This window comes from Myxine glutinosa, chromosome 1, assembly GCF_964187855.1.
Source record: "Myxine glutinosa chromosome 1, kmMyxGlut1.1, whole genome shotgun sequence".
NCBI classification, from domain to species: domain Eukaryota; kingdom Metazoa; phylum Chordata; class Myxini; order Myxiniformes; family Myxinidae; genus Myxine; species Myxine glutinosa.
Genome location: NC_136261.1, coordinates 160,101,919 through 160,128,499, shown reverse-complemented (window position 1 = coordinate 160,128,499; position 26,581 = coordinate 160,101,919). Strand labels below are relative to the sequence as shown.

At 44.1% G+C, this 26,581-nt stretch overlaps 1 protein-coding gene across 1 annotated transcript in view; it reads left to right on the top strand.

The window, feature by feature from the left end:
• The window catches only part of LOC137430341 (uncharacterized), a 130,235-nt gene that overhangs the window by 86,851 nt on the left and 16,803 nt on the right, over positions 1-26,581 (top strand). Inside the window, exons 12-17 of the mRNA XM_078771154.1 lie at positions 4,750-4,897; positions 12,909-13,459; positions 13,716-14,683; positions 20,549-20,686; positions 21,467-21,544; positions 21,656-22,927. Of these exons, the coding sequence (XP_078627280.1) occupies positions 4,750-4,897; positions 12,909-13,459; positions 13,716-14,683; positions 20,549-20,686; positions 21,467-21,544; positions 21,656-22,927 (3,155 nt within the window). The remainder of the gene's footprint in view (positions 1-4,749; positions 4,898-12,908; positions 13,460-13,715; positions 14,684-20,548; positions 20,687-21,466; positions 21,545-21,655; positions 22,928-26,581) is intronic.

The window sequence follows — 26,581 nt, the reverse complement described above, 5'->3', positions numbered from 1 at the left end:
TTTGAGGGGACATACGGTCATACATAGATAGGCAAATACTGTTCGAGACAGCTTTGCCCTATGGGCTACGCCGTAAAAACACTTCTGTACACCGTCCTTGAGGCTCAGTTTGCAAGCCACTGTCTACAATTCCAGGAGAAGAGACATAATTACTCTTTTATGGAAAAATTCGAGTTTGTTTTATCCTCAAAATAGACCAAAGTGAACACATGTTCTTGTTTAAAAAATTGGCCTTTAAAACCTACCCTTTTGCAGGGGACAGACCTGTACAAACACACAAGCTGACATTGTGCTTTATAATTATATTATATGGTAGATATAAATAAATATATCAAAACACAAGCTCAAAACGACCATATAAAACAAAGGGTATTGTCATATCATTTGTGGTACTAAATATATTATTGAATGTACAAAGGGATTTAAAATGTACAAAAATAACAGGTTTATTTAAATAAATGCCAGTTCAAAGAAAATGCGCCATAAACTAAATTCATTAATTGGGACGTCCCCACAACATACTTGCACACAGACAAAGGATAAAATAACGTTATATAAAATAACTGTGTGGTTATTTAGTCCACTTAGCTCGACTTGACCGGTGCGTGTCGTCTGAGCTCTTCCAGGTCCCGGCCCCGTTCTTGGCGGGAAGTCCGCTCGTTCGTTGGCGCGAGTAGACCTCAGTCCGCCATCGCCTCACGAAGCCGCGCCCAATGGTGCGAAGTAGGTCTCAGCGCAAAGCGAACAGCAGGCATGCAGCCTGCTCCTCCACACCGTGCTCGTCCACTTGTCCTCTGCACGGAAAACCGCAGTTCCCGAACTGCGGTTGTGCCTCTCCACGTCCACCAGCAAGATTTCGGGAGACGGCCGGTCCGATCGCTTCCTTGAGCCGAGAGCACAATGCCACCGTTCGTACGAGGTTCAGGGCGAGAATGCGCAAGAGAGAATTGCGACCCTTCTTTGTCGTCTCCAGCACGAGAAGGGACGCAAGAGAGAGAAACAAATACGACCGTCCATTAAGGCATCCAAAACAAGAAGGGAAAATGTCCGCCGCTCCAACTACTTTGTACACACCGCTCTGACGTCATCGGTCGTGCTTCGTCAATCAGCGAGTTGCTCCCTACCAGTCCTTCCCGTCAATCAAAACCCTGACCACTCACTGCCCTTCTGGGCGTGACCCCACGGACCTGCCTGCTTCAATGTTGCTATCCAAGTTGGTGTTATCAGCGGCAGCACTCAATGCCCTGGCTTCCGGTAAGTTTATTTAATGAGTGCCATTAAATGCGCGATTCTAGCTCTACGTGTCAAAAGGAACAATGGAATAAACTAGAGGTATCGACATACAAGGGATAATTTACCCATAATCCCTGTGCTAGTTAACATACCCCACTCCTCGTAATGGGGACGAAGATACACCTTAGTCCGAACACACAGTCTACCGGATCCCTACTTATTACATGGTGGTTCTTCTTCCTCATGACAATCGGGGCACACTAATCTATACTAGTACAGTAGTACCCGACTGCAAAGCCGCAATGAGCCGGCGAAGCCAAAGCCTCTTGCCACTATTTTTCCCATCACTCTGGCATCAGTAGGTTAGGTAGTTGATCGTAGGTAGGTGTAGTAGGTACCGGACCTAGTTTCAAATGACACCATTTGCATTCTGGATGAGATTAAAATTTATAAAACCTCCTTCTTGATTAATTCGGTGAATTCCGTCTCAACTTCGGATATTTCCGGCCGTGAAAAAGTATCCCCTGTGGCCGCGAGGTTTCTAAAAAATAATTCTTCGTCAATTTTAGAATATTTGACGCCGTTTTCAGCCTCCGAAACGGGTAATACGCTTTTTGGAAATATTTTTTCAAATGCTCGAATCTCATTGGTTCCGGTGTTTGGTGACGATTTTCGTTAAAGATAACCAGGCCTGTGCGGGCCGAGGTTGGTCTTAAAGTATTTTAATTACAAATTAGAGGTGCATAAGATTGTGAATCAAACAAAAACGGGTGAAACAAACTCCTATTGAACTTTTTCAAATTTGTTATGCATACTTCCGCATCCGCAAGATGGCGGCCTCCATTGAGCGATTTGGTGCGTCAAAGCTTCGAAATTCTCAAGCCAAGGGATCCAGCATAATCTGTTTTTTCAACATAATACGTACGCGTTCATTGCCAACACCGGCTTCGCCGGCTACAAATCTACCTGGTTCTCGGGTAATCACTGCCTACCCCCTACAAACATAACAATATATATATATTGTTGCGGTTTTACAATAAAGGCAAACCCCCTATAGTTAATTACACGACAACATGTAGCCTGCAGTAGTTAGTTATTTCTTATTAAATGTAAAGATTAGCTCCCCTCCCAATGTTTAGTAATCCACACCAATATGCACTGAGTTAGGCAGGATTTCAAACCTCCATGTGGTCGAGGAAGGAACGTTTTGATGCGCGGGAAGGCGTGGCTTAAAGAACAGGCCATGTGACCAACAAGCGACCAATGACAGGTAACCAGCAGGCGACCAATCAGGTCGAAGCCCACGTCACCAGCAAGCGACCAATGAGGGGTCGTGGACACGTCACCGGCAGGCGACCGATGGTGGGTTGTAAAACCTCCCCAAATGAAAGAGGGAAGGAGGAATGAAACCTTCCTAGAGGGAGGCAGGGCTGAATGACCGCACGTGACCAACCTCGGCCAATGGGAGGCCGTGGAGCCTTCCAGAAGAACATTCCACCCAATAAAGGTCCGTTCCCATCGTCATTTGAGCCCTCTCTCGGCTTTCATATGGAAGCTGGCTGTCCGACGTGCTGGTTCGTCCTTCCTGCGCTGAAATTCATCCGTCCTGAATCATTGTTCGTGTGGACTTCGAAGCGGCGGTTCGTCCTGTGAAGCTCCTTTGAGCTGCGCGCAGGAACTGCCAGACCAAGTCATCGCCTGCATGTTTCCTGGTACAAAAATAACCGGTGTGCTTCATCTCAGTGTGTGTGTGAAGGCGCCTGTCGGGATCTATGCTAGGTAAGAATTGAAAAGTCTGCCTCTCGTCCATTTTTTATCTGTACCTTGCAAATAAAAGGCTGTACATTTTGTTCCTTTCAAACCTGTTCGAGTACGTCTTTTCCTTCATTGGCTAAGCATCGTCCGAAACCGAATTCAACTAGTCAATCAGGCCCATCAATCACGCAGGGTAAAACCACAATTCGCCCCGTGCAAAACTGCTCGGCGCACTCAATCGAATTGGGTGTGAATTGCGAGGGGCTTCAATACCCGGTCTTTCTGGCCGCGTGTCCTTGAAGGTATTTGGGTTTAGTGACCAGCAACCTTACGGCGTGTGGCTGGGAGACTGGCGATTGAAGTTGCTTCGCAACCCGCCGGGCGCGAGCTTCGTCGCCGCCGACGGCCCAGTGGACGCGGAGTCTAAGGGGATAAGGGTGTCATAAACCCCCGCTTAGTATGTCGACAGACTCGGGATCTGCAACAATATATATATATATATATATACTGTATATATATATATATACATACATACATAAAGAAAGTAGTTTTTCTTACTAATTACACTTACTGTATTTATTTATTGAAAAATTAATAACTCTGGCATTTATTGGACCATTGCCAGTTTCGTTTTGACAGGAAGATACAGAGGTAGCACACTTACTTTTGAGCTGTCTAGACTGTGTTCAATTGTGGACCTGACTCTACATTATCAAATTGTTGCTTCGCAAGCAGGGCGTTACATCATTTAGTGTGCCGTACCTGGTACCTTGGATGGATATTTAAGTGGTTGTCCCATCCGTTAGCATTAGTTGATGGACATTAAAGGTCCCACACTGGTTTACATTGAAGAGTAGGCGAGGTATCGCTATCACTCTGAACAAACTCCAAATTTCTGCCCTAAATTGCAGGTAGCAAGTGGTCTTTTTTTTTCTCAGATCCAATCTGATCACATGAGTAATCAAGTGAATCTGATCATGTGATAAAGTGAGAAATTGGTCTGATATTGATACCAGGTTACCCTGCTTGCTATCTCAGAATGTGATTGCTGTGCTGGCTGCAACTCATACACGATAAATAAATTCATGCTACCAGGTGTTTTGCACGTCGTAAATGAGTGACCATTTTTAGCTATAAAGAGCGACCATTCTTAATTATATCATTAGTATATCATTCTAAGAGCTTTTTGAATGCCCAATATAATGTGCCAATCTATCGTGCCAGGATGCCATTGGTAGCTGTATGTGGTTGCTTTAATTTCAAAAGTATTTTTTTTCTTTTTCATGTTCAAACCCATGACTTGTTTGTGATTACCACATGATGCATAAACACTGAGCATGAGGCATATTACAGCCTGGGCACATGTCCTTGTTCCTCAAATGAATTTGCTCTTGAGCTTGCTACTGAACTGTTGGATCTAGGTTGAACTCCCTGAGATCATCCTTTTGACTAAATCTCCCATTTTTGTGCTTTTTCTAGCAGAGACTGGTACATCTTTAAACATGGTATCTTTGTGATGCGGCTGTAAAGCCAGATGTGCCTTCTGTTTTTAGGTGTGGACATTAATGTTTCCAAGACATCTTTTAAAAAGCTTGCCAATATTGTGTGTTAGTACCCATGGTCAAGGAGCTACTGCAGTTTTGTCATAGTAAAGGTGCTCATACATTAATGATTAATCTGATGTCACAGATGTCATCAGCAAGAGAGGAATGAACATAAACAAATCAAGGATGTCCTGTTGTTTGCAACTTCTCCTGACAGACCAATACCAAAATTTGCAGCCCCGTCTTTGCACCCTGCTTCGTGCTGAGGTTGAGGCAATGAAGTTCCTCAAGGATGAACCACATCGCCTGGAGAGCCTGGCCAAACGCACTGCCAATGTGGAGGGCATTCTGCATCGCTTTCATGGGTGAGGCTAATACAAGCTATTGTATAACATATGTACGGTAATATTTGAACATAAAATTTTGACTTTCAATGTTGGGCTCGCTCCAAGCACTGGGGGTCAGGTCAATCTTTGCTTGTTGAAGATGTCCTGGTCCTGTTGTTGTCCCGAAAGTGCACACATCTCCATTTGGCAAATTTGTTTTCCCTTTTTGTTATGAGAGAGATTTTCTTGCATTTTTGTCCCCTGCCCCACCGACGAGGTCGGAGATGCGGGCCATTACAATAAGCTCCGTCTGACCATCCGACCGATCAACCGATCATCTGTCCATGCTTTTGTGTACGCAATATTTTAAAAACCGTTGAACTTCCATGTTGCAGATATATATTCCTCATGACATTATCTCAACCTGATTAGATCACAGCTGTGATTGGCTGAATTATGTTGCCATGGCAACAATCTCTGTAACTTTGCTTGTATATGTGATATTTCAAAAATCGCTGAACATTTATCTTTCTTATTGCAGATATCTATTCCTCATAACATTATCTCCACCTGATTATATCATGGCTGTGCTTGGCTGAATTGTATTGCCATGGCAACCATCTTGGTAACCAGGCTTGTGTACGCGAGGTCGGAGACGGGACAAAAATTTTTCCTGTCCTTTTCGTCAAGTTTAGTTTGAGTACAAAGCGGACGCGGACGGGTTTTGCATTTTGAGATGTTTTCTAGTTAAGCCTCCAACCTTCCCCACATCCCTCTCATAGCATAGGGGAAGGTTTATTGCTGTTGTAGGGTTTGTTTCTATAATTAGCTTCCCCAAGTTTTAATGGTACCACGGTGTTTCTTGGACCGCTAGGAGTACTAAACCACCATTTTAATTTTTTCCCTTCCTGCACTCTCAACACTTCCAATTTCCAAGCAATATCAATTTCCAAGCTGTATCTTGGAGCCAGCTGGGACTTTCTCAATGAAATTCTGTAGATGTTGAGTTTTATGGACAGATTATAGATGGGACACATTTTCTTAATTTACACTCTGTTTCAAAAAAAAAAATCCCTAGGTGTTGAAGGTAATATGGTGGTCTGAAAAAATGGTCATCATTAGATCATTTATGTAAATGCCGTCCATTCAGGGGAGATTTTATTTCACCACAATGTGAATGTTTCTAATGGATGGCTTTTACCAAACAAACTTTACTCATAATTGCTTGTCATTCATTCTATATGTTGTGAATTTATTTTTAATCCAGAGGTCTAGGCTCATGTACGAGCTAGTGAACAACAGCGGGAAATATGTTTTTTTTCTACAAGAGAGAAGCTCGTAGAAGAGCAAGGTTGAACTAACAGTGGCATAGTGGAGCACAAAATTGGCACACTCAGCAAGGGAATGAAATAAGAAGAAAATAAGACAGAGAGGAGGAAACATTGAAACCACCAGCAAGTAAGCGTTAAGTAGGGTTAACAGGGGTAATAAAGATCATGGGTCAGGATAAGGGGGTTGACATGAGGTGGTGGTGCACTCTGTGCTTGCATTCCTGGAGAAAAAGAGTGGAAAAGAACGGCTTCTGGAAGGGAAGTTTCGTAGTCAGAAAAAGCGAGGAGTAAAGGAATTGAGGTGTGTAGTCAGACTGGATTTTGGAATTTTAACTGGGAGTGAGGGAGAGGTGAGCAACAGTGAGCCTGGTGTTGGGCTAGCGGCTAGGGTGCCGGCTTAGGATCCTAGGATCCTGGGTTCGAATCCCGGTCAATCGCTGAATTAACACCAGGGGGGTTGACTCAGCCTGTCATCCTTCCGAGGTCGGCTAATTGAGTACCAGTTCACTGGTAATTCCCTGCTTGTCGTTAAAGGCGGCAAAAAGGGTTGGCGTCAGGAAGGGCATCCGGCCGTAAAACATTGCTTCAAAAAAGGGACCGAAAAACAACAACAACCACGGTTCCCGAAAAAGGCCAACCCCCGCTTTGCGGGGAAAAATGGCCTCTAAAGGTGGTTGGTTAGTGAGGGAGAGGGTTACTGGAAGAGTTACTTGGGAGGATCGGAGGACTGAGTGGCGGTGGTTCGTGTGCAGCCAGTGGATGCTGGTTGCATCATTTTCTCGGGGAGCGGCTGCCACTGATGCCTCTCTATAACCAGTCATCTGGTACTCATTTTTGCCGGCCTCTGAAGGATGACAGGCTGAGTCAATCCACCTGGTGTTAATTCATCAACATGACAGGGGCTCGATCTCGGAACCCGAAGCTCTCAAGCCAGCCACCTGAACCATTAAGCCAACCTCAGGCTTATAATAATAATAATAATGCATTTATTTTATATAGCGCTTTTCAGGAAGCCCAAAGACGCTTTGACAGAGTGCAAAACATAATGCATAGCAAAACATAAAAACAATTGCAAAAAAGAAGAATCAATAGGGAAATATTCAAAGCACAAAGGAGGGAGAAGGAGAGGAGATAGTCAGGGGTTAGATGCTGTGGGTTAAATGTTGAATGCAGTGTTGAACAGGTGGGTCTTGAGTGATGTTTTGAAAGCGGTGAGTGAGGAGGAGTCTCTGATGGTGTGAGGTAGTGAGTTCCAGAGGGTGGGAGCAGCGATGGAGAAGGCCCTGTCCCCCCAGGATCTGAATTTGGTCCGGATGGGGGGGGGGGGGGTCAGGAGGTTGGTACCAGCAGAGCGGAGGTTGTGGGTGGGAGTGTGTCTGGAGAGGAGGTCAGCCAGGTAGGATGGGGCCAGGTTATGGAGGGCTTTGTAGGTCAAGAGGAGGATTTTGTACTGGATTCTCTGGGAGATGGGGAGCCAGTGAAGCTTGTAAAGGACGGGGGTGATGTGGTCACGGGTCCAGGAATGGGTGAGTACACGGGCAGCGGAGTTCTGAATGTATTGGAGTTTATTGGTGATTGTTGAGGGTGAACCATAGAGGAGGCTGTTGCAGTAGTCCAGACGGGAGGTGATGAAGGCGTGGATGAGGGTTTCTGCAGCCACGGAGGAGAGGGATGGACGGAGACGGGCGATGTTTTTCAGGTGAAAGAAGGCTGTCTTTGTGATCTGTTTAGTGTATTTGTCGAAGGAGAGGGTTTGGTCAAAGATGATGCCAAGATTCCAGATGTGAGGGGAGGTGGATACTGCGAAACCGTCGATGTTGAGGACAAAGTTATGGGTGGATTTTATGAGCGTTTTTGGGCCAATGATGATTATTTCAGATTTATCAATTATCACAGTTAAGTTTGAGGAAGTTGATTTGAAGCCAGGATTTTATTTCAGTGATGCAGTTTGTCAGGATTGAGTGGGTGGCGGTGGAGATGGACTTGGTGGAGATGAAAAGCTGGATGTCATCGGCGAAGCAGTGGAATTGGAGACCATGACGGCGGATTAAGTGACCGAGGGGGGACAGGTAAAGGATGAAGAGGAGGGGGCCAAGAACTGAACCTTGGGGGACACCTTGGAGGAGGGGAGCAGTGGGGGATTTGCAGTTATTGATGGAGATGAACTGGCGTCTGTCAGAGAGGTATGATTTAATCCAAGAGAGGGCAGTGCCGGTAATGTTAAAGGTGGTTTCAAGTCGGGTGAGGAGGATGGTGTGATCGATGGTGTCAAAGGCGGCGCTGAGGTCGAGGAGGATGAGAATGTTGAGGTTGTCAGAGGAGAGGAGAAGGTCGTTGGTGATTTTGAGGAGAGCAGTTTCAGTACTGTGGTTGGAGCGGAATCCGGATTGGAATGTTTCATACAGGTTATTGGCAGAGAGGTGATGTTTGAGTTGAGTGGCTACAGCACGTTCCAAAACTTTTGACAGAAAGGGTAGGTTGGAGATGGGTCTGAAGTTATTTAGGGTGTCAGGGTTTAGTCCAGGTTTTTTCAGAATGGGGGTAACAGCAGCAATTTTGAGGGACGGTGGGACGATGCCTGTAGACAGGGAGGAGTTTATTGTTGCAATGATAAGTGGAGAGAGAGCAGGAAGGGAGGCCTTGACAAAGCTGGAGGGGATGGGGTCAAGAGTGCAGGTGGCAGTTTTCATTCCTATGAGGAGTTCAGAGAGGTCAGTAGGGGAGACTGGGGAGAACTGAGACAGGGGATGGCAGGATAAGGGGGGGGGGGCAGGTGGTTTGAGGGGGAGCGGGTGCGGCGGTGGTCAAGCTGTTGTAGATGTTGTCAGTTTTGCATTGGAAAAATGAAAGGAAGGAGATGCAGTTGTCTACTGTGAATGACTGGGTGGTGGTGTTCAGGGGGCTGAGGAGTTTGTTTATTGTAGAGAAGAGTGCTTTTGGTTTCCGGAGCCAGAGTGGATAATTTGAGAGTAGTAGGCGGAGCGGGCGTGGGAGAGGGCATCTTTATAGTGTTGTAGGTGGTCCTTGTAGGCCTGGGAGTGAACTGTGAGACCTGTTTTATTGCGGAGTCTTTCAAGTTGGTGAGCACGAGTTTTCATCAGGCGGAGTTCAGGGGTAAACCAGGGAGCAGAATGGGTGAAAGAAACTGTTTTGGTTTTCATAGGCGCAAGCTGGTCAAGGCAGGAGGAGAGAGTGTGGTTGTAGTAGTCAGTGAGGTCGGAAGGGGTGTGGAGGTCAACGAAGGGAGAAGTGGACATTTTTTCAGAGAGGGTGGGTGAGAATGAGGTCGGTGAAAGAGCGTTTAGCTTACGGAAGTTGATAGTGCGATAATGCCTTGGTGCTGGGGTGGGGATGTTGATGGTCATAGTGATGGCTAAGTGGTCAGAGAGAGTGAGGTCAGAGCCAGAGAGATGGTGCAAAATTAGTCCAGTAGAGCAGACAAGGTCGAGAATGTGACCACGGTTATGGGTAGGAAAGTTGACATGTTGAGTGAGGTTAAAGCAGGTGAGTAAATCAGTGAAGTCAGTGGTTATCGTGGAGTCAGTGGAGTCCATGTGGATAATGAAATCACCAAGGAGGAGGATTGAGGGGGAGAGGGAACATAGCTGGGTCAGAAAGTAGGAGAAGTCAGACAGGAATGATGGGTGTGGTTTGGGAGGGCGGTAGACAACAGCCATGACTGACTGTGTGTGACCAGAGAGTTTAAAAGCCAGGTGTTCAAATGATGGAGCAGAGGCGATGGAGATGAGGCTGGTCCTGATGTCTTGTCGGTGAATAACGGCAATTCCACCACCTCGGTCCTCCGAGCGTGGTTTATTGATGTAAGAATATCCATTGGGTGTGGTGAGGTTGAGTGCGAAGTAGTCCAGAGGTTGTTGCCAGGTCTCAGTGAGACAGAGAAAGTCCAGTTTATTTTCCAGGATGTAGTCGTTCAGGATGAGGCATGTGTTGTTGAGGGACTGGGTATTGAACAGGGTGAGCTTGATGTTGTTTTGTACGGCAGGTATGAATTCAGGTGATTTGGCCAGGGTTCGCAGACAGGAGGTGCGATTGTGTGCGTTGTTGTGACCAGGTGCGCTGGGACGATGAGTGGGAGTGCGCTGAGCCGACCAGAGGACGGGGATGGAGTGACCTGATTGTAAATAAACAAACTTACGACCGGAGCCACGGTGAATGTACCTGGGTCGACGCAGGAGTCCATTGGATTTGATTGCAGAGATGCATGATGGGGTGGAGCGGGTATTAAGCAGGAGAAGCCTTGCGGCGGAGTACCGCAGAGCCATGCCAGCAGGAGCGAAGGGACGAGCACAAGGCCAAGGTCAAGGAGTGAAACAATGGGCACAACCCACGGGAGCGGGCCCGAGGAAACAGCGAAGGAGCCAAGCAGGTGAAGCTAGGAGCAGAGCCGGGACCATGCAGAGGGCAGACAGGAGCGAAGAGAAGAGCACGAGGCCAAGGTTGAGGAGGCAAAGCGGCAAATGCAGCGGCAAACGACCGCCGCCGCTAATCAAGATCACGGCGGCAAACCGCCATCACCACCGCTGCAAACAATGGGCACAACCCACGGGAGCGGGCCCGAGGAAACAGCGAAGGAGCCGAGCAGGTGATGCTAGGAGCACAGAGCAGAGCCGGGACCATGCAGAGGGCAGACTCAATGGCCAAAAATCCGCCACGACCACCAGAAAAGCAAGATACGGACAATGGTCCAGTCAGAGAAGCGGTGAGCAAGCGACGCCAGCGTCCTCTCAGGACCGGACCGGAAGCGGCACGATCAAGGAAGGACCGGGGAAGCGCCGGGGAAGCGTCCTTACGGAGGACTGAGAGAGCAGAGTACGCAACATTGGAGAAGAGATGGTAAAAATACAGAGATCGCCAATCTGCCTGCAATGTGAAAACAACTGACCTTGTGCTTCAGCATCATCACAGGAGATGCCAATAATGTTGAAAGCTTCCCATTCCACAGAACCCTGGTGAGACAGATGTGATGCTGGGGCATCAGCCCATTGGGGGGGGGGGGGGGGGGCGGGAGCAGTACTCCATTGAACTATGGAAAAAGGCCTTTGTAGACGGGGAGTATCTCTCATTTTTCAAGGAAAGACTTGGATCAATGAAGGATGCCTAGTTTACAGCTGGCTTTGAAGGCCAGTTTTGCGATGTGATTGGCCCAGGAGAGGTCATGGCTGAGGATGAATGAGGCTTAGACGTTCACAAGACTGGACCTTTTCCAGTTGTTGACTGTGGAAATAATGGATTAATTTGATGATCCTTCTGGAGTGGCAATGCGAGGCTTTTGGAATTCCCAGGGTTGAAAGACATGTTCCATTCATCTTACCAGCATCTTATCAATCCCTGATCAGCAAAGAGTGATGCAGTTGTTGCCTGCCTGTCAGTGGGATTTGCTACCCTACTGTATGTCATAATGTGGAGTCATCTGTAAAATGGAACAAACGGTTTTCCATAGCCTTGGACAGGTCGTTTATGTATATAAGAAAAATGAAAATGAACCAACACAGTATATAAGAACAAGAAGCAAGGCCAGCTGTTTTCCAGAAGGTTTTGGCTGTAATACTGAGGACTGTAGTTTGAGGATTGGCTCTGCGTCAGCTGAAATGGTGGCAAATTAAATCTCCACAGAATATATATAGAGAACTTTGGAAGGGAGGACAGCAAATAATCCATGTTTGAGGAAAAGGCCTCATCACAGCTGGCTGGGTGGGGCTCGGGAGGGAGGGGAGCTGCCAAGGAGTATATGGGATAGTTGACCACACACAGAAAACAGAAGGTTGTTCATAGAGAAAGATGGAAAACCACAAACACTCTATGAGGTTGTAACAGGCAATGAGTGGTGTGGGCTGTGGTGAAGAGTTGCAAACATAGAAAGTAACAATCCTACCATTACAAGGGCTGAGTATGTCAAAGCACAAGAGGGAGTAATTAAAAGGAGAGAGACAGATGAGTTGGAAACATTATGTGTGAACAAGTTTCTATCAGATAAGTAAAGTCAAGAGATGCAGAAGCTGCCTGGTTAGGGAGAAGGCTAAGAGTGAAGTTCTCTGATGTTTGAAATCCATGAAATGAGAGAGTGAGTGAGGGGATGCGGAGACGAGGAGTGTGGGAGGGTGTTGGAGTATTGTGGTGAAAGGTTGGCGACTTTGGATTGTTGAGGGGTAGGAGGGTAGGGCAGAGGCCGGAGAAATATGGGAGGATGGACAGGGGCTGAATATTTGCTGGAAGTGCAAGGCAGTTCCTGGGAGATGCATTAGAAAGTAAAGGAGCGATTAAGGGAGTGATAGTAGTTGAGTGAAATTACTTCTTGCATCCTGGGTTGCACTTTTGTAGTCCGAGGACCAGCACACAATCACAAACATCACGTGTTGTTGAATTGCGAGGAAGAACCAAGCTGGTTAATCTCTAATTAACTTCAGGAAAGAGGTAATCTGCCTGGTCTCTGTACCCAGTCAACACTTATGATTGGCTCATAAAGCCCTTTGGGCAACTCAGGATAGGCACTAAAATTCTGCCTCCAAAAAGGGTGCAGCACTATTAACTCTGTAACTGGATTTGATGATGACGATGATGATAATAATACACATCTTTTTTACTTGCATGAATACAAATTTGAGGCATTTTACTGCAGTGTTAATCTAAGGATTTATTCGTTGACACACGCTCAACCTTAACCTCACGCTGGTCTAACATACTTACATTTCATCCCGCAGGACTCTAGGTTTCAAGGAAAGCAAGGAGAGGGATAAGGAATGCGCAGGGGACAAGGAGGTTTCTGACCTTGAACAAGAAGAGAGAAGCATCACTAAGTACAAAAATTGTGTTGAAACATGTCGTCAACCAAAGGAATGCACACAGAATGGCACAGAGCACGGAGGTGAATTTAGAGGAGCTGTTGAGATTCAGGTGTTAAAAGAGCTGCATGAGACGGTCACAAAAATGTCTGCTGAAATTCATCAGAAGTCTTCAGATGATGAAGATTTTGCAATGCTTTCATCAAGCACCGTTCCTGAAATTGACTCTGTTCAGATGTTTGAAGGAGAGATGAAAGATGATGAAACAGACACCATTATTGCTAGTGATGAGGATCGTAGTACTGAGAACGAGGAAGAAGACACAAGGACCTTCTCCAGCAGAAGCGACTCGGGTAAAGAAAGGCCATCTTCCTTTACAGACGTCATGGACCAGGAATCAATTACAGATGCATCTAGAGCGATTGAAATCATCGATGAACATTCAGCGGGAGATAACGCTGAATCAAATGGTGAGTCAATAGGCAAGTACCACTCACTTTATTTGCGAACAAAAACGAAAAGTACCTGTACTCATTCAAATTGACGTAACATTTGGGTGCAATTGTATTTTAAGCAAACATTTCACAATCAGGGTAATTTTTTTGATTTCAGTATTTTTTTTAAAAACTCGTTATAAAATGTAAGGCCTTTTGTAAAAGGATTTTCATAGTATGGTATTTCCTAATTGGATAACCATATATTTGATGTCTGCTGTCCATCCAACAGTGGCAAACAAACTTTCTGTGGAGTATGCTGAAGAATCCATTGATGGACGTTCCTCAGATGCTGTCTTTAAATCAACCGAGGTCCTCGATGCTGACATGGATTCCACAGTTTCCACAAGCTCTCCTACCTGCTCTTCAACCTTGCCTGTCGAATGCTCATTCTCACCTGAGCATTCACCACCTCAGTCGCACTCGCCCTTGCATCCTTCCTTGTCCCTCTCACCATCACAGTCCTTAGATTCACTTCAATCTTCTGCACCTTCACCTGACACATGCTTCTCCTCTACACAGACTTCGGTGCTTTCAGATCCAGATACTTCAAGTAATGCTGATAGTTCCCAGTTTCTACCTGCAGCCAGCCTTGAATATTCTGAAACAGTGAATGTTTTGCATTCTCTGGAACCCATCGAGACCACCAGTTCAACCAACTTGACATCAATTGAGCCTTTTGATCTCAATGCTCGCTCATCATCACCTGACAGTGATGTTCAACAACCTTCTATCACATCAAACCAAACTAGCACTGTTGACATTGAACCAACCACTCTCTCTTATAGGCCCCATTTGGACTTTGCTTATCCTACATTAACAGAAGGCCTACCACTCATGAAGAAACAAACCACAGAAACAACCACTAATTTGAGGATTCTTCCACATGTTCCGCCACCTCCGACTGCAGAACCTCCATCACTGCCAGGACCACCACCTAGTGCAATAATCAAGCGTTCTGTGCTTCCACCGAAACGTTTTGTACTGCCCTCAAAGTCCTTCACTGCACGCTCACTTCCTAATCGGGCTTTCTTGGGGATGCCACCGCCTCCTTCCAGAGTACCACCACCTCCTTCTCTGCCTCCACCACCCCCACCACCACAAACAAAACTTCCTCCAATCCCACATTACTCTAGCCTTCACAACAAAACTGAGAAGTCGAAGGAGCAAGAACCTCTATTCAAAGGAGAAAGAGAACTGGTAAAGAATAGTTAGCGTCTAAAGCTCAAAAGCATGCATCTATTTTTACTACTACTACTACTACTACTCCTACTCCTACTACTACTACTACCACTACTATAACTGCTAATATATTTTTTATTATATCACACTTTTTATTTAGACCCCCCCCCCCCCCCCCCAAAGAATCCCCCAAATAGCATCAAGTGCACAGAAATCTCCAGATGAAGGTGGTAAGTCTTCCATTAGACAGTGCCTTTTCACGGTGATTAAAATCAGCCACCATCACGATGATGTCACAAGCCATCAATGATTTCAATCTATTTTATTCCTTTACACCCGTGTCTTTTTGTAATTCACAGTTACTGTATATATAAGCGATCTTACTCATGACATTTTTTCATTTTCATAGGTTTTCATTACCGTGATAACTTAAGAACGGCCGAAAGGATCGAAGTCAAACTTAGTATAAGTATATATTATGATGCAAAGATGAACTGATTAGATTTTGGCATCAAGAGGTCAAAGGTCAGAGGTTATGTTTGGTAAAATCCTGTTATCTCGATACTTGTGAACCAGTGATGGGATTTTGACCAAACATGGTACATGTATATTGTTACGGACACGGCTTAAGATGTTATGATGGGCCGAGCGGAATGGCCGCCGTGTTCGCACAGTTTACCCGATTACCCCCAACTCACCCGATTCCACTCGAACGTTGGCCGAATCGCGCTACGCTAAATCAATGATGGAAAGGACACAACGGCTGGGATAAATGAAACGACACAAGGGGTACAGTTCTCAAGACCTCCGGAGGAGGATATAATTGGTGGTGGAGAAAAGGGGTAGATTACAAGGTAAGAGGTAAAGCACAGAAGAGATAGGCACTTAGACACAATCTTATCTATCCCAGACAGACCACAGACAAACGGAACAAGACTGACTTACACAGGGATTGATGGCAGGGAAGGACAGGCAGTCGATAGCACAAGGTGCACCTTGGCTCAGGGGCAGAATCAAACACGGTCCGGTCCAGAGATGCGGGGAGGTATTGCAGCGCTCGGAGGTGGCGTCCTTCTCTCTCCAAGCTGAGGGCGCATCTGACGTCACCTCCCTCTTCCTGCGCATGCTCAGCGGGGAGTGACACGCCCTCGGCTCGTTGGCCCCGCCCCAGATGGGATCGGTCCGCCGCTTCTATTGGGTGCGGGGGGTTACCGGGCTCCGCCCTTGACGAGGAGCTGACAGCGAGCCCCTACGTGGTAACCCCGTCGAGCACATGCTCGATGGCGGCTCGTTGGAAAGGCTTGGTGCCCTTTCAACACCCCCTACCAACCAAGCCGGAGTGAGGACGCACACTCCCCGCGCCGCCGCTGCTGTTGTTGTTGTTGTTGTTGTTGTTGTACCATGAGGAAGAGCTGCGGGGAGGTATTGGGAGGTCCTAAACTTCCTAACGGTGCCATACAATCACATTCTGGTGCAACGAAGAGTCAGAATTAATGGAAACGAGTCCTTAACTGACATAGACTAAGAATAACTAGCAAGATGTCCTATAGTTGTCTACGTGAGATGCGGTGGACCTGGATGCGACATTTAATGGGGGAAATAGGGGGAGGTCGGGTCTACAGAGTGTTGTTTACAGAAAATGGGACTAGGGAATGGGGGATTGGGGATAGTTGGGAAGTATGGAGGAAATAGGGGAATATTTACAAGCGGATATGGATGGATGCCAATCTCATATCCGCAACAATATATTATGATGCAAAGATGAACTGATTAGATTTTGGCATCAAGAGGTAAAAGGTCAGAGGTCAGGTCAGGTAAAAATGTGATACTTGAGAAGAGCTGAAGGGATTTAAAACAAACTTGGTACAAGTATGTATAATGACGTAAAGATAATCTGATTCATTTTTTGGGTCAAGAGATCAAAGGTCAGAGGTAATGTTAGGTAAAATCCTGTTATCTCGATACTTGTGAACCAGTGATGGAATTTTGACCAAACTTGATATAAGTATTTATGATGCATAGATGAACTGATTCGATTTTAGCATCAGGAGGCCAAAGGTCATGTCAGGTAAAAATTTTGTTATCGAGGTTGAAATTTGAACTACACTAAGTACAGTACATGTACCATCATACGTACGTACAGATTAGATAAGGTCAAATGGTCTTGAGCTTTTAGGTCAAAGTTAGGGCAAGCAAATACTTAATGTGGGCAGAGGCATATCGGTCGACGTCACGACCTCAAATGATTTATGTCTTGAGCTTTTAGGTCAAAGTTAGGGCAAGCAAATACTTAATGTGGGCAGAGGCATATCGGTCGACGTCACGACCTCAAATGATTTATGTCTAGTCATTTTTCTTTTTACATGATGTATGGCTCATAGGGGAGCTACCGCACATAGCATGGACATACAGACGAACATGCGTGACACAACACAAGATTGTTGGACGCGACGAACACAGCCACTGAGCATATAATTGCAGTTTTACATCTAGAATTGCCAAGAACATCTTCAACAAAGGAGACGGGAACTTGCAACAATGATTAATCTTTTTGTCTTTTTCGTCGAGATAGATTTTGGCTTTTATTTTACTTGTGTAAGTGCTTTGCATGGACCTATTTATTTTTACTCTTGAAATTCTTAGTTGCTTACAGTTTCTAGTTGCATAACTAATCTCTTCACAAATCCCACATAATCGCACAAGCACAACAGTTGTCAATGGAGGACAACGGATGCTACAAAATATGGAATTATTTGTTGTTCAACCTGGTATATTTGTCTGTAGTTATTGATGTATGACTTTGATGTAATTCCCCAACCCCATATGTCTCAGACTACCAGGGCCCAGGTATTATACTATTGCAGTGTATTGCAGGGCAGAGGGATGGGGTGGGTAGCAAGTGCAATTGCATTTATACCAGGTGGCAGTACCATGCAGCCAGGCTAGCTCTGTCCAAATATAACAAGAGAAAAATGACCAGTGTGGTCACCAGCTGCGACGTGTAGAATCATGAGGATATCCGTTGCAATATGCGCTACCAAATTCGACCAGTCATTAAATTATACGCAGGCACTAGCGTCTTTTTGTCTTTCAGCTAAATTTATTCTGGTTTCTTCAAACAAATCGCGATTTTAGTCCGCGATGTTCTTACCTCATACCAACGCACGTCCGAGTGTATGCGCATGCGCTATTCAAAAAGGCACCCCAACAACAAGAACAACAACGCGGTCCTCTCATCGAGCTGCTCGTCGCAGCTAAAAAGGCACCCCAACAACAAGAACAACAACACGGTCCTCTGATAGAGCTGCTCGTCGCAGCTAAAAACGTACAAACTATGTGCAAACGGATATGTCTCATGGACAACAAATTTATTTGGTCAGCTAAAATCCATAGGGCCTGCACTCTAATAATGGTCAGTTTGAAGCCAGGATTCATGCAGCTAAGACCAAGTCATATTTACTACGACTGATTGTCACCAAACCTGATTCTACCATCAACTCCAAACAGGGCTCATAGCAGGGCTGGCACGATGGTCTCGACTCGAGAGGTACACACACTCTTCTCAGAGCTGTGTAGCCTGGGTTTGATTTTGGGCCCAGCTACAAATTTACATCGTTGTGTTTCCCAGGTAGGGCAAGACATCAATGTTTGTGCCACTCTTCAGACGGAAGTTAAACTGGGTGTCCTGTCTGTCAACATTAGTTGGTGGATGTTAAAGATCCCACGGTGTCTTTCGTGAAGAGTAGGCGAACTATCGCCTACACCCTGAAAAAATTCTAAATTATTGTACTAACCTACAGGAGGTACTGCATCAGCGGCACAGCTGCACCCCTAGCAGATGATGCTATCTGCAGCCATATGCTACACATGAAAGAAGTGTCCATATCATTCAAGGATACTCAGTGGAAGGTTAGACAAGACAACTCTGGTTTTGAAAGACGCTTGTTGCATTATCAGAACTAGTGGGGTCACCCGTGGGAATCCCCCGGGCATGGAGGTGTATCGTTGGAATCGGTGCAGCCTTTTTTGCGGTACCCGGGACAATAACGTTAGGCGGGAGTCCAAACCTGAAAATGCTGGAGACCAAACCTGAAATTGGAAAAACAATCTAGCCTATTTTACTCCAGGGGGTCCCAGGATTACCCACCCAAAATATCGTTGCGATCGGTTCAGCCGTTTTTGCGGTACCTGGGAACGGACGGACGGACAGACGGACGGACATTTGGTGAATTATAGTAAGATGGTGTATTCTACTAACTATAGACCCGACACGTGAAGTGCTTGATTGTTAATTTGATGATCTTTATGTATAATTTAGCTTCAGACAGGAAACCTTTCACCACCCTTTACTCCAGCGAACGCCCATTGCTTGTTCTCGTGACATTGAATGGTACAACAAGCATTCAAATAAGTCAAGTAAATTGAAAGCCATAATTCCCAATCGTGCATGCGACTGTTAGTGCCACCATTAGGAACAGCTGTTCAGTAAATGTTCTACGGTTACAGAGGGTCATATCTGGAAACCTCTTGCCATGATCTAACTCAGCTTGTTGATGGCCTAACACTGAACCGTGGAAACTGTCTTGTTCCAATTTTGGCAGCTAGATGTTCCTTGATTTCCTTTTTCTAAACCAACTATTTAACGAACATTGGTAGGGTTCAGATCGCTACTTTGTATGCAATACCTTAGACTGTAGTCTGTGTTGACGTACCACTTTCCAGGCCCATCCGGCTGTATCAAAAGGCTTATTGGGACACATGTAAAATTGTAGTCACGTGACCTTCTGACCTCTATCCTTGTTGGATTTAGCACCATATTTTACAGAGCTGTTCATAGTGATGCTCGTGCCCTTCTTATTGGTATTAATCCAGCCGTAAAAACCAGTGTACGACGACGTCCTCTCTGCTCTATAAAACATCAGGTGGCTGGTAAAATGTCTACATTCCTAACTGCATTATATCGACAGTCTGTCTTCCCACCGCAGGCACATTGTATAAATTTGATGTCAGCAGACATTGTCGAAGATAAGGACAAGCAATTTGAAATTTAATGCCTACTGCAGAAATTTTAAGGCATGTTTACTATTCAATGATTGTTGGTAGCTGGGGTAGTAACTAGTAAGAGAGGTAAGGAAAAGAAAAATACAGTAGGGTACCGGTACCATCCGCCACGTGTATTTTCAAAGTATAATGTATAACTTCCTTTGTTCTGTAATATGTTTATTATAAGTACTGTATATCGTATATACCGCATTAGACATTACAATAAATTTTGTACATAGAGTACTCATCTATATTTTACCGATGCAGAGATGGTGTACCTTGAACTACCCCAACTCCAGATGTCTCGTACATCCTCCTTTCCTCCCCTTAATCCTATAACTTCCCTTCTCCTTTTTTACTCTCAACTTTCCTGCTTTCTCTTTTCTCCTCCATCCTCCTTCTATCCCCTTTTTGTCTTGCATTTATTTATTTATCGAGATGTACCTCATTCCCACACTCCTGCATATGTACTATGTAGATAGTCTCATTTGCAGTACAGTGTTTGATTACTATATACTGTCAAATCTTAGGTATACCTTAATAATATATCAGTAAAAAATGCTTTTTGATTGGACAGACCTCTCATCCTCAATTTTAAAATGAATTATTATTCTTGTTTGCTTGCTACTACAAAGCCAATAAACCATCCTTATTTTATACATTTAGCCACTTTTAATGGTATGACAGAACTTCCTGATTGCATGAGTCAAGCCACAGCTTCAGTCTTTTGTAGAGTAACATGTGTTGTATCTGGAAGAAGACATGACATTTGTGATGATAGTTTTTGAAATTTGTAACCCAGAAGTGATTGCTTATATGTGGGACTTCTTCTATGTACAGGTACCATCTATACGCAGCCCTGTGCTTGAGGAGGATGGTTGTGAGGATGTGGAGAAGGTGGCAGAGCAAACAAAGGAACAGAGGCAAACCGAAGAAGAAGAGGAAGAGATGGAAGAAAAACTCAGTGATAGTCTGAAGGTGCGATGAGGCCTCACATACTTTGTGTTTATTTGCAAATTTGTGCCTGAACCAGGTGTCAATGGCAACAAACTCCGTTACATTGGCATGGAGGAACCTGAGGCAGACATCAAGATTTTATTCACATATGCTGTGCTGTAAAAACAGCCTTACAAAGAAGGAAGCTTTTATTTTCATAATCATAATTTCTGGGAGAGAAAAGTCAGCAAACCACGTCATACTGCAACCACCTACCCTTAATTCCCCAACATATATTTACACTGTATACAAAGGAGGGCAATCCCAAAAGTTTTGCTATATAACCTCTATATCCAAGACAGTTGGGATAGCTGACATTTAAGACTACCTTGTCATTATTTTTCTCATCTATGTTGCTTGCGTAATATCATGAGCAAGTGAATCTTGACAGTAAGTGCGGACTTGGAAAGTAAGGACACATTTTCATTGTGATGTCACTGTTGAAGGCCTTCCAGGTCACTTTTACAGAGCACTGAAATTCACCTTGATGAAGTTTGGCCGCATATACGCAAGAAATGCTTCAATCTCTGACAATCTGTCATTGACTCTGGCCACACTTTGTTGAGTTGGGAAATAGAGGAGAGAAAAGGAAAAGGGGTTTGGGAGAAGAGAAAGAGAAAAGAGAATATGCAATGAGGAAATGATGAATCCACCATTTTTGCATACATAATATGTAGATATTCCCTAAAATAAATAAATATATATAAAAAATATGTATTATGAGGAGTGACTACCTGTTACATGCTGCGTGTTGTGTGGCAGCACTCAGATTCACTGAGCAGCAGTTCGAGCAACGATAGTTTATCTTCTGAAGAGAGCTCTCCAGCTTCAAGGGAATGGGTGAGCATCATCTATAACTTAAATCGACATTTCTCTCTTGTAATGAAGTCTCACATATCAACATGAACCTGAATGCAAATACCATTTAATCATCTCGAGTTGTTCTTGCAGGAATCTCTGGAGGACCTCAACCTGGAGTCTCCATACACGGTTACTAAATTGGCTGAACCAGACAGGCCACAGACATTGCTGGAGGATGTTGAGCCAGAGCTTGAACATGAATGCAGTGAAGAGAAATTGAGCAAATTGTCAGCTTCTTGTGATTTCAGTAAATCATATGGTGAGAAAACATGTGTCGATAATGACAGCAATAAAAGTGCAGAACAGCAAATTAAGAGAATGTCTGATAGGAGAAGCATTACAGTTCGCTATATTGAGGAGATATCACCACTTGCTACAAAGGGTGATGATGGTTATTGTGAGCAAGAAATAGAAAAAGAGAAGTTGGCATTTGTGATTGGAGAACACAGAGTTCAAGCAATGTCGCACGACGAAGCGAGCAGACTGGTATCAGAAGATGATACTTTGACGAAGAACATGGCGACACCTGCAGAAATGGGACAAGTAGAGGATGGTGATGGCGAATCCAAAGAAAAATCCAAGCAGATTGTGGTGTTTTTTGATGAACCAATGGACATCCGACAAGCTTACAAACGACTGTCTACCATATTCGAAGACGGTGAGTTTGAGGAAGATTTAAGAAGGATGGATAATGAAGGGAACTCGTTTCAAAATTATGATTTTGAGGAAAGATTCGAGCAACAGAATGAGTTAACAATGAAACAAGAGGTTTCACGTGTAGAAGATGCTAACTTTGTAACAGAGAAAACCGTCGATGGATCAGATGGTGGAGGTGTTAATTATGCTCTTAATGAGACGAGACTTCTTGCAGAAATGCAACCAGCACCACCACCAGACAGGGAAACCAGCACAAAAGAAACATCAACAAAGCATCCCAGAACCTCAAATATGGAGTCACAAAGGCAAGTACCACTTTCAGGTGCAGAAGACCACTGTGGAAAGTCAAAGTACAAGATTCGCTTCCCACGTAAGCAATTGGTTGCTCTGACCTCAGCCCTGCGCTCAGGTAGTCGATCTGGTAAGAAGACCTTGGAGCTTTTGGTGGAGGGATCTGGTGTTCATGGTCGACAAACCAAGAGTGTGCCACGTAGTCCATATGAAGATCAGATTAACTCGCCGACTGCGGACAGTCAAAGAAACACCAGCTTGACTGATGGTTCTGAGTTGCAGGTAGAAAGTGGAAGGGAGATGGACGTAATGGCATCAGCAGAGGGTTGTCTTCATAATGAGAATATTGGAACATGCAGGAAAGAACTGAACCCAGCAGCATTGTCAATGCAAAGCGAAGATGAGGACCTCAAGGTTGGTTGGATTGTGGTTAAGGGTTTTAAAGTATTAATAATCTTGACGGTAATAGTTAAGCAAATACACTACACAATATTGTATCTTTATTTTGTTTTGAAGGTTTATAGAACACAGATTTTACAACCTGTTATTTTTTGGTTATATTTCCTGATAAGTGCATTGAAAACTAGAACGGCACTCTGAAGAGTGCATACCTCTGCCAGGCTCAATAGTGTATACGTTTTGTATCCCACTGATCTGCCGGATCTGCATCTGGACATTAACCAAAATGAAATCAATTCGTCTTTGTCACACCCCCAACCTGTCCACCAGGTTTCGTCCGAATCCATCCACAACTTCTGGAGATATCATGCTCACAGACAGAGAGTAAACAGACAAACAATAGATAGGGATGCAAACATAACCTCCATCCATCTTTGGTGGTGGAGGTAATAATCATAAACAGTAGTGTGAAATTTTTCTCTTACCTTGCCAATTGAAGTTTTCAGATCTGAACTTGCGACAAATATCACACCAAATCCAAGGGAAAGACATATTGCGTTCACTTGTAATTGCCTGAAATTCTAGTTTATATTATTCTACTCTATTTGCAGCTTTCCATGTTAACTCTGCCACCAAATGTGGGTGGAGGTTATGTTTTCACCCCTGTCTGTCTGTTTTTTGGACAGGATATCTTCACAAGTTGTGGATGGATTTGGATGAGATTTTGCGGGAAGGCTGGGGGTGTGATAAGGACGAATTGTTTATATTTTGGTGAAGATCTGGATCCGGATCCGGATAGTAGAATTTTTTAAAGTGATTCTTCACCATTGGGAGATAGGGCCAACAACGATACATAGCACGATATTTCAAAAAGTTGTGGATGGATTCGGATGAAACTGGGTGGATGACTTGGGTGTGTGACAAGGCTGAGTCGATTCGATGTTGGTGAAGATCCGGATTTGGATACAATACATTTTTAATTTTGAAGTGATTCTTCGCCATGGAGAAATTGGGCCAAAAATTATATATCGCATGATATTTCAAAAAGTTGTGGATGGATTATGACAAAGCTTGGTGGATGAGTTATTTAGGTGACATGAACAAGCAGAATAGATTTTGGTCAAGGTCTGGATGCAGATCCAGCCTATCAGTGGGATACACAACATAAACTGTGCATCCTTGCAGAGGTAGATGCTATACGGCACACCATTCTTATTTAAAGTATGTGACTGTATCACCTAAAATGAAAGCCAAAATTATGGGCAAGAGTATAATTATGGAATAAGGATATTCAAATAAACATATTCTCCAATTAATTAAGGATATTCAAACAAACATGTTCTCCAGCTCAATTCATTCAGACATTTGTTTTTACTTTCCTTCATAAAGAAAAATTACACGACCATCATATAGAGTCCTGGCCAAAAATATTGGCGCCCTTGCACTTTTTTCAAGTAATGCACCATTTCTTCCAGAAAATTGTTGAAATTAAAAAATATTTTGGTATCCACAAATGTATATCTTTGGTTTGCAGTGGAACAAAACAAAAAAAGCTGAAAAAATTACTAAATCCTAGCTTATTCCACACAGAAATCCTAAAATGGCCTGGACAATATTATTGGCACCTTTTAGAAGTTGTTAGAAATAATGAGATTTCAAGCAGGTGATTCTCCTTTACTTTGGAATTGAACTCACCTGTGGTGAGTTGCAGGTGCCCACAATATTTTTTTAAAATCACTCATTCAACCAGTTTGAATAGACAAAAGGAGTCATTCTGCGGTTTTATGTCACTGTGTGTACCACAATGAGCATGGAGAACAGAAAGAAAACCAGAGAATTGTCTGAGGAAGTCAGACACAAGATTGTAGCCAAGCATGGATAATCTCAAGGCTACAAGTTCATCTCCAGAGACCTTGCTGTTCCTGTGTCCACCATAAGTAATGTTATCAGGAAGTTTAAGGCCCTTGGTACTGTGGCCAACCTCCCTGGACGTGGCCGCAAGAGAAAACTTAATCGAAGATTGCAGTGAAGAATTGTTTGAATGGTGGGGAAAGCACCTCGATCAACTGCCAAACAGATTAAAGCTGACCTTCAGACACAAGGCACTCCAGTTTCAACTCACACCATCCGTCGCCATCTCAATGAAAGGGGGTTCTATGGTAGAAGACCCAGGAGGACCCCACTGCTGCTGAAGACAGAAGAAAGCCCGACTGGACTTTGCCAAAACACACCTGAACAAGCCAAAATCCTTCTGGAAGAATGTCCTATGGACAGAGGAGACCAAATTAGAGCTTTTTGGTAAAGCACATCATCTCTATGTTTACAGAAAACAAAATGAAGCCTTCAAAGAAAAGAACACCTTCCCTATAGTCAAAAATGGAGGAGGTTCAGTGATGTTTTGGGGCTGCTGTGCTGCCTCTGGCACTGGGTGACTTGAATGTGTGTATGGCATCAGGAAATCAGAAGATTACCAAGACATTTTGGAAAGCAATGGTCAACCCAGTGTCAAAAAGCTGGGTCTCCGTCGAAGGTCATGGGTCTTTCAGCAGGACAGTGACCCCAAACACACTTCAAAAAACACACAAGGAATGGTTCAAGTCAAAGCACTGGACTGTGCTGAAGTGGCCAGCAATAAGTCCAGATCTAAATCCCATTGAGCACCTGTGGTGAGATCTGAAAACAGCAGTTGGGAGAAGGCACCCTTCAAATCTGGGAGAACTGGAGCAGTTTGCACAAGAAGAGTAGGTTAAACTGCCAGTAGAGAGGTGAAGGAAGCTCATTCATGGCTATAGGAAGCGCTTGACTGTAGATATTTTGTCCAAAGTCTGTGCGACCAAATATTAAGTCTCGGGTGTCAATAATTTTGTCAATGCCATTTCTTTTTATTTTCTGATTTAAAAGGATATATTAAGTTCTGAATCAAAAACAAAGGTTCTGTAATATTAACAGTGAAATATAGAATTGTGGAGACCAAATACCTTTGTCAATTTCAACTTATAGACGGGTCAATATACAACCAGAACAGCCGTACCCCAAAAAAATTGCAAATTTTAGTTTTATTGCATTTCCTTATATTTTAAGACTTACTTAGGAACATATCAAAAGTTGGACAGAAATGGACCATGGGAAAGTAAAAATTTTTGACATGATAAAAATGTCACAAAACCATGCACGATTCACTACGTCGAAAACGTCTTTGGTTTTTTATTTTTGTTTCTTTTTGTTTATATAAATTAATTTGTTCCACTGAGACCAGCTGCAAAGGCAACATTTTATAACACTTGTTTCGTGTCTTTAACAATGTTTACATCTGCTACCTGACACATGTCTTTAACAATATGACCTCCCAGCATGTAGGCTATTGACCTAATTCCTCACTGGTAGTTGTGCAGCTTGACTGAGTAACAACTCCACATGAATGAGTTAATTACACCTAATTAGGACTCAATTGGACAACGTTGTATGGTAAACATTGGAGATACAATACAATACAACCAAGGAGATACAGTACAATACAACCAAGGCCAAGGCAGTAGCAAAAAGACAGGTAGGCCTATGCATACAATTGCCCCATATATTCTACATGTATTTTGTACTCCTACAACTGTAGTGTATGATGGTATTTATTTTCCAGGTTCTAGAGTTGTGGGGATGCATATTTATTTAATA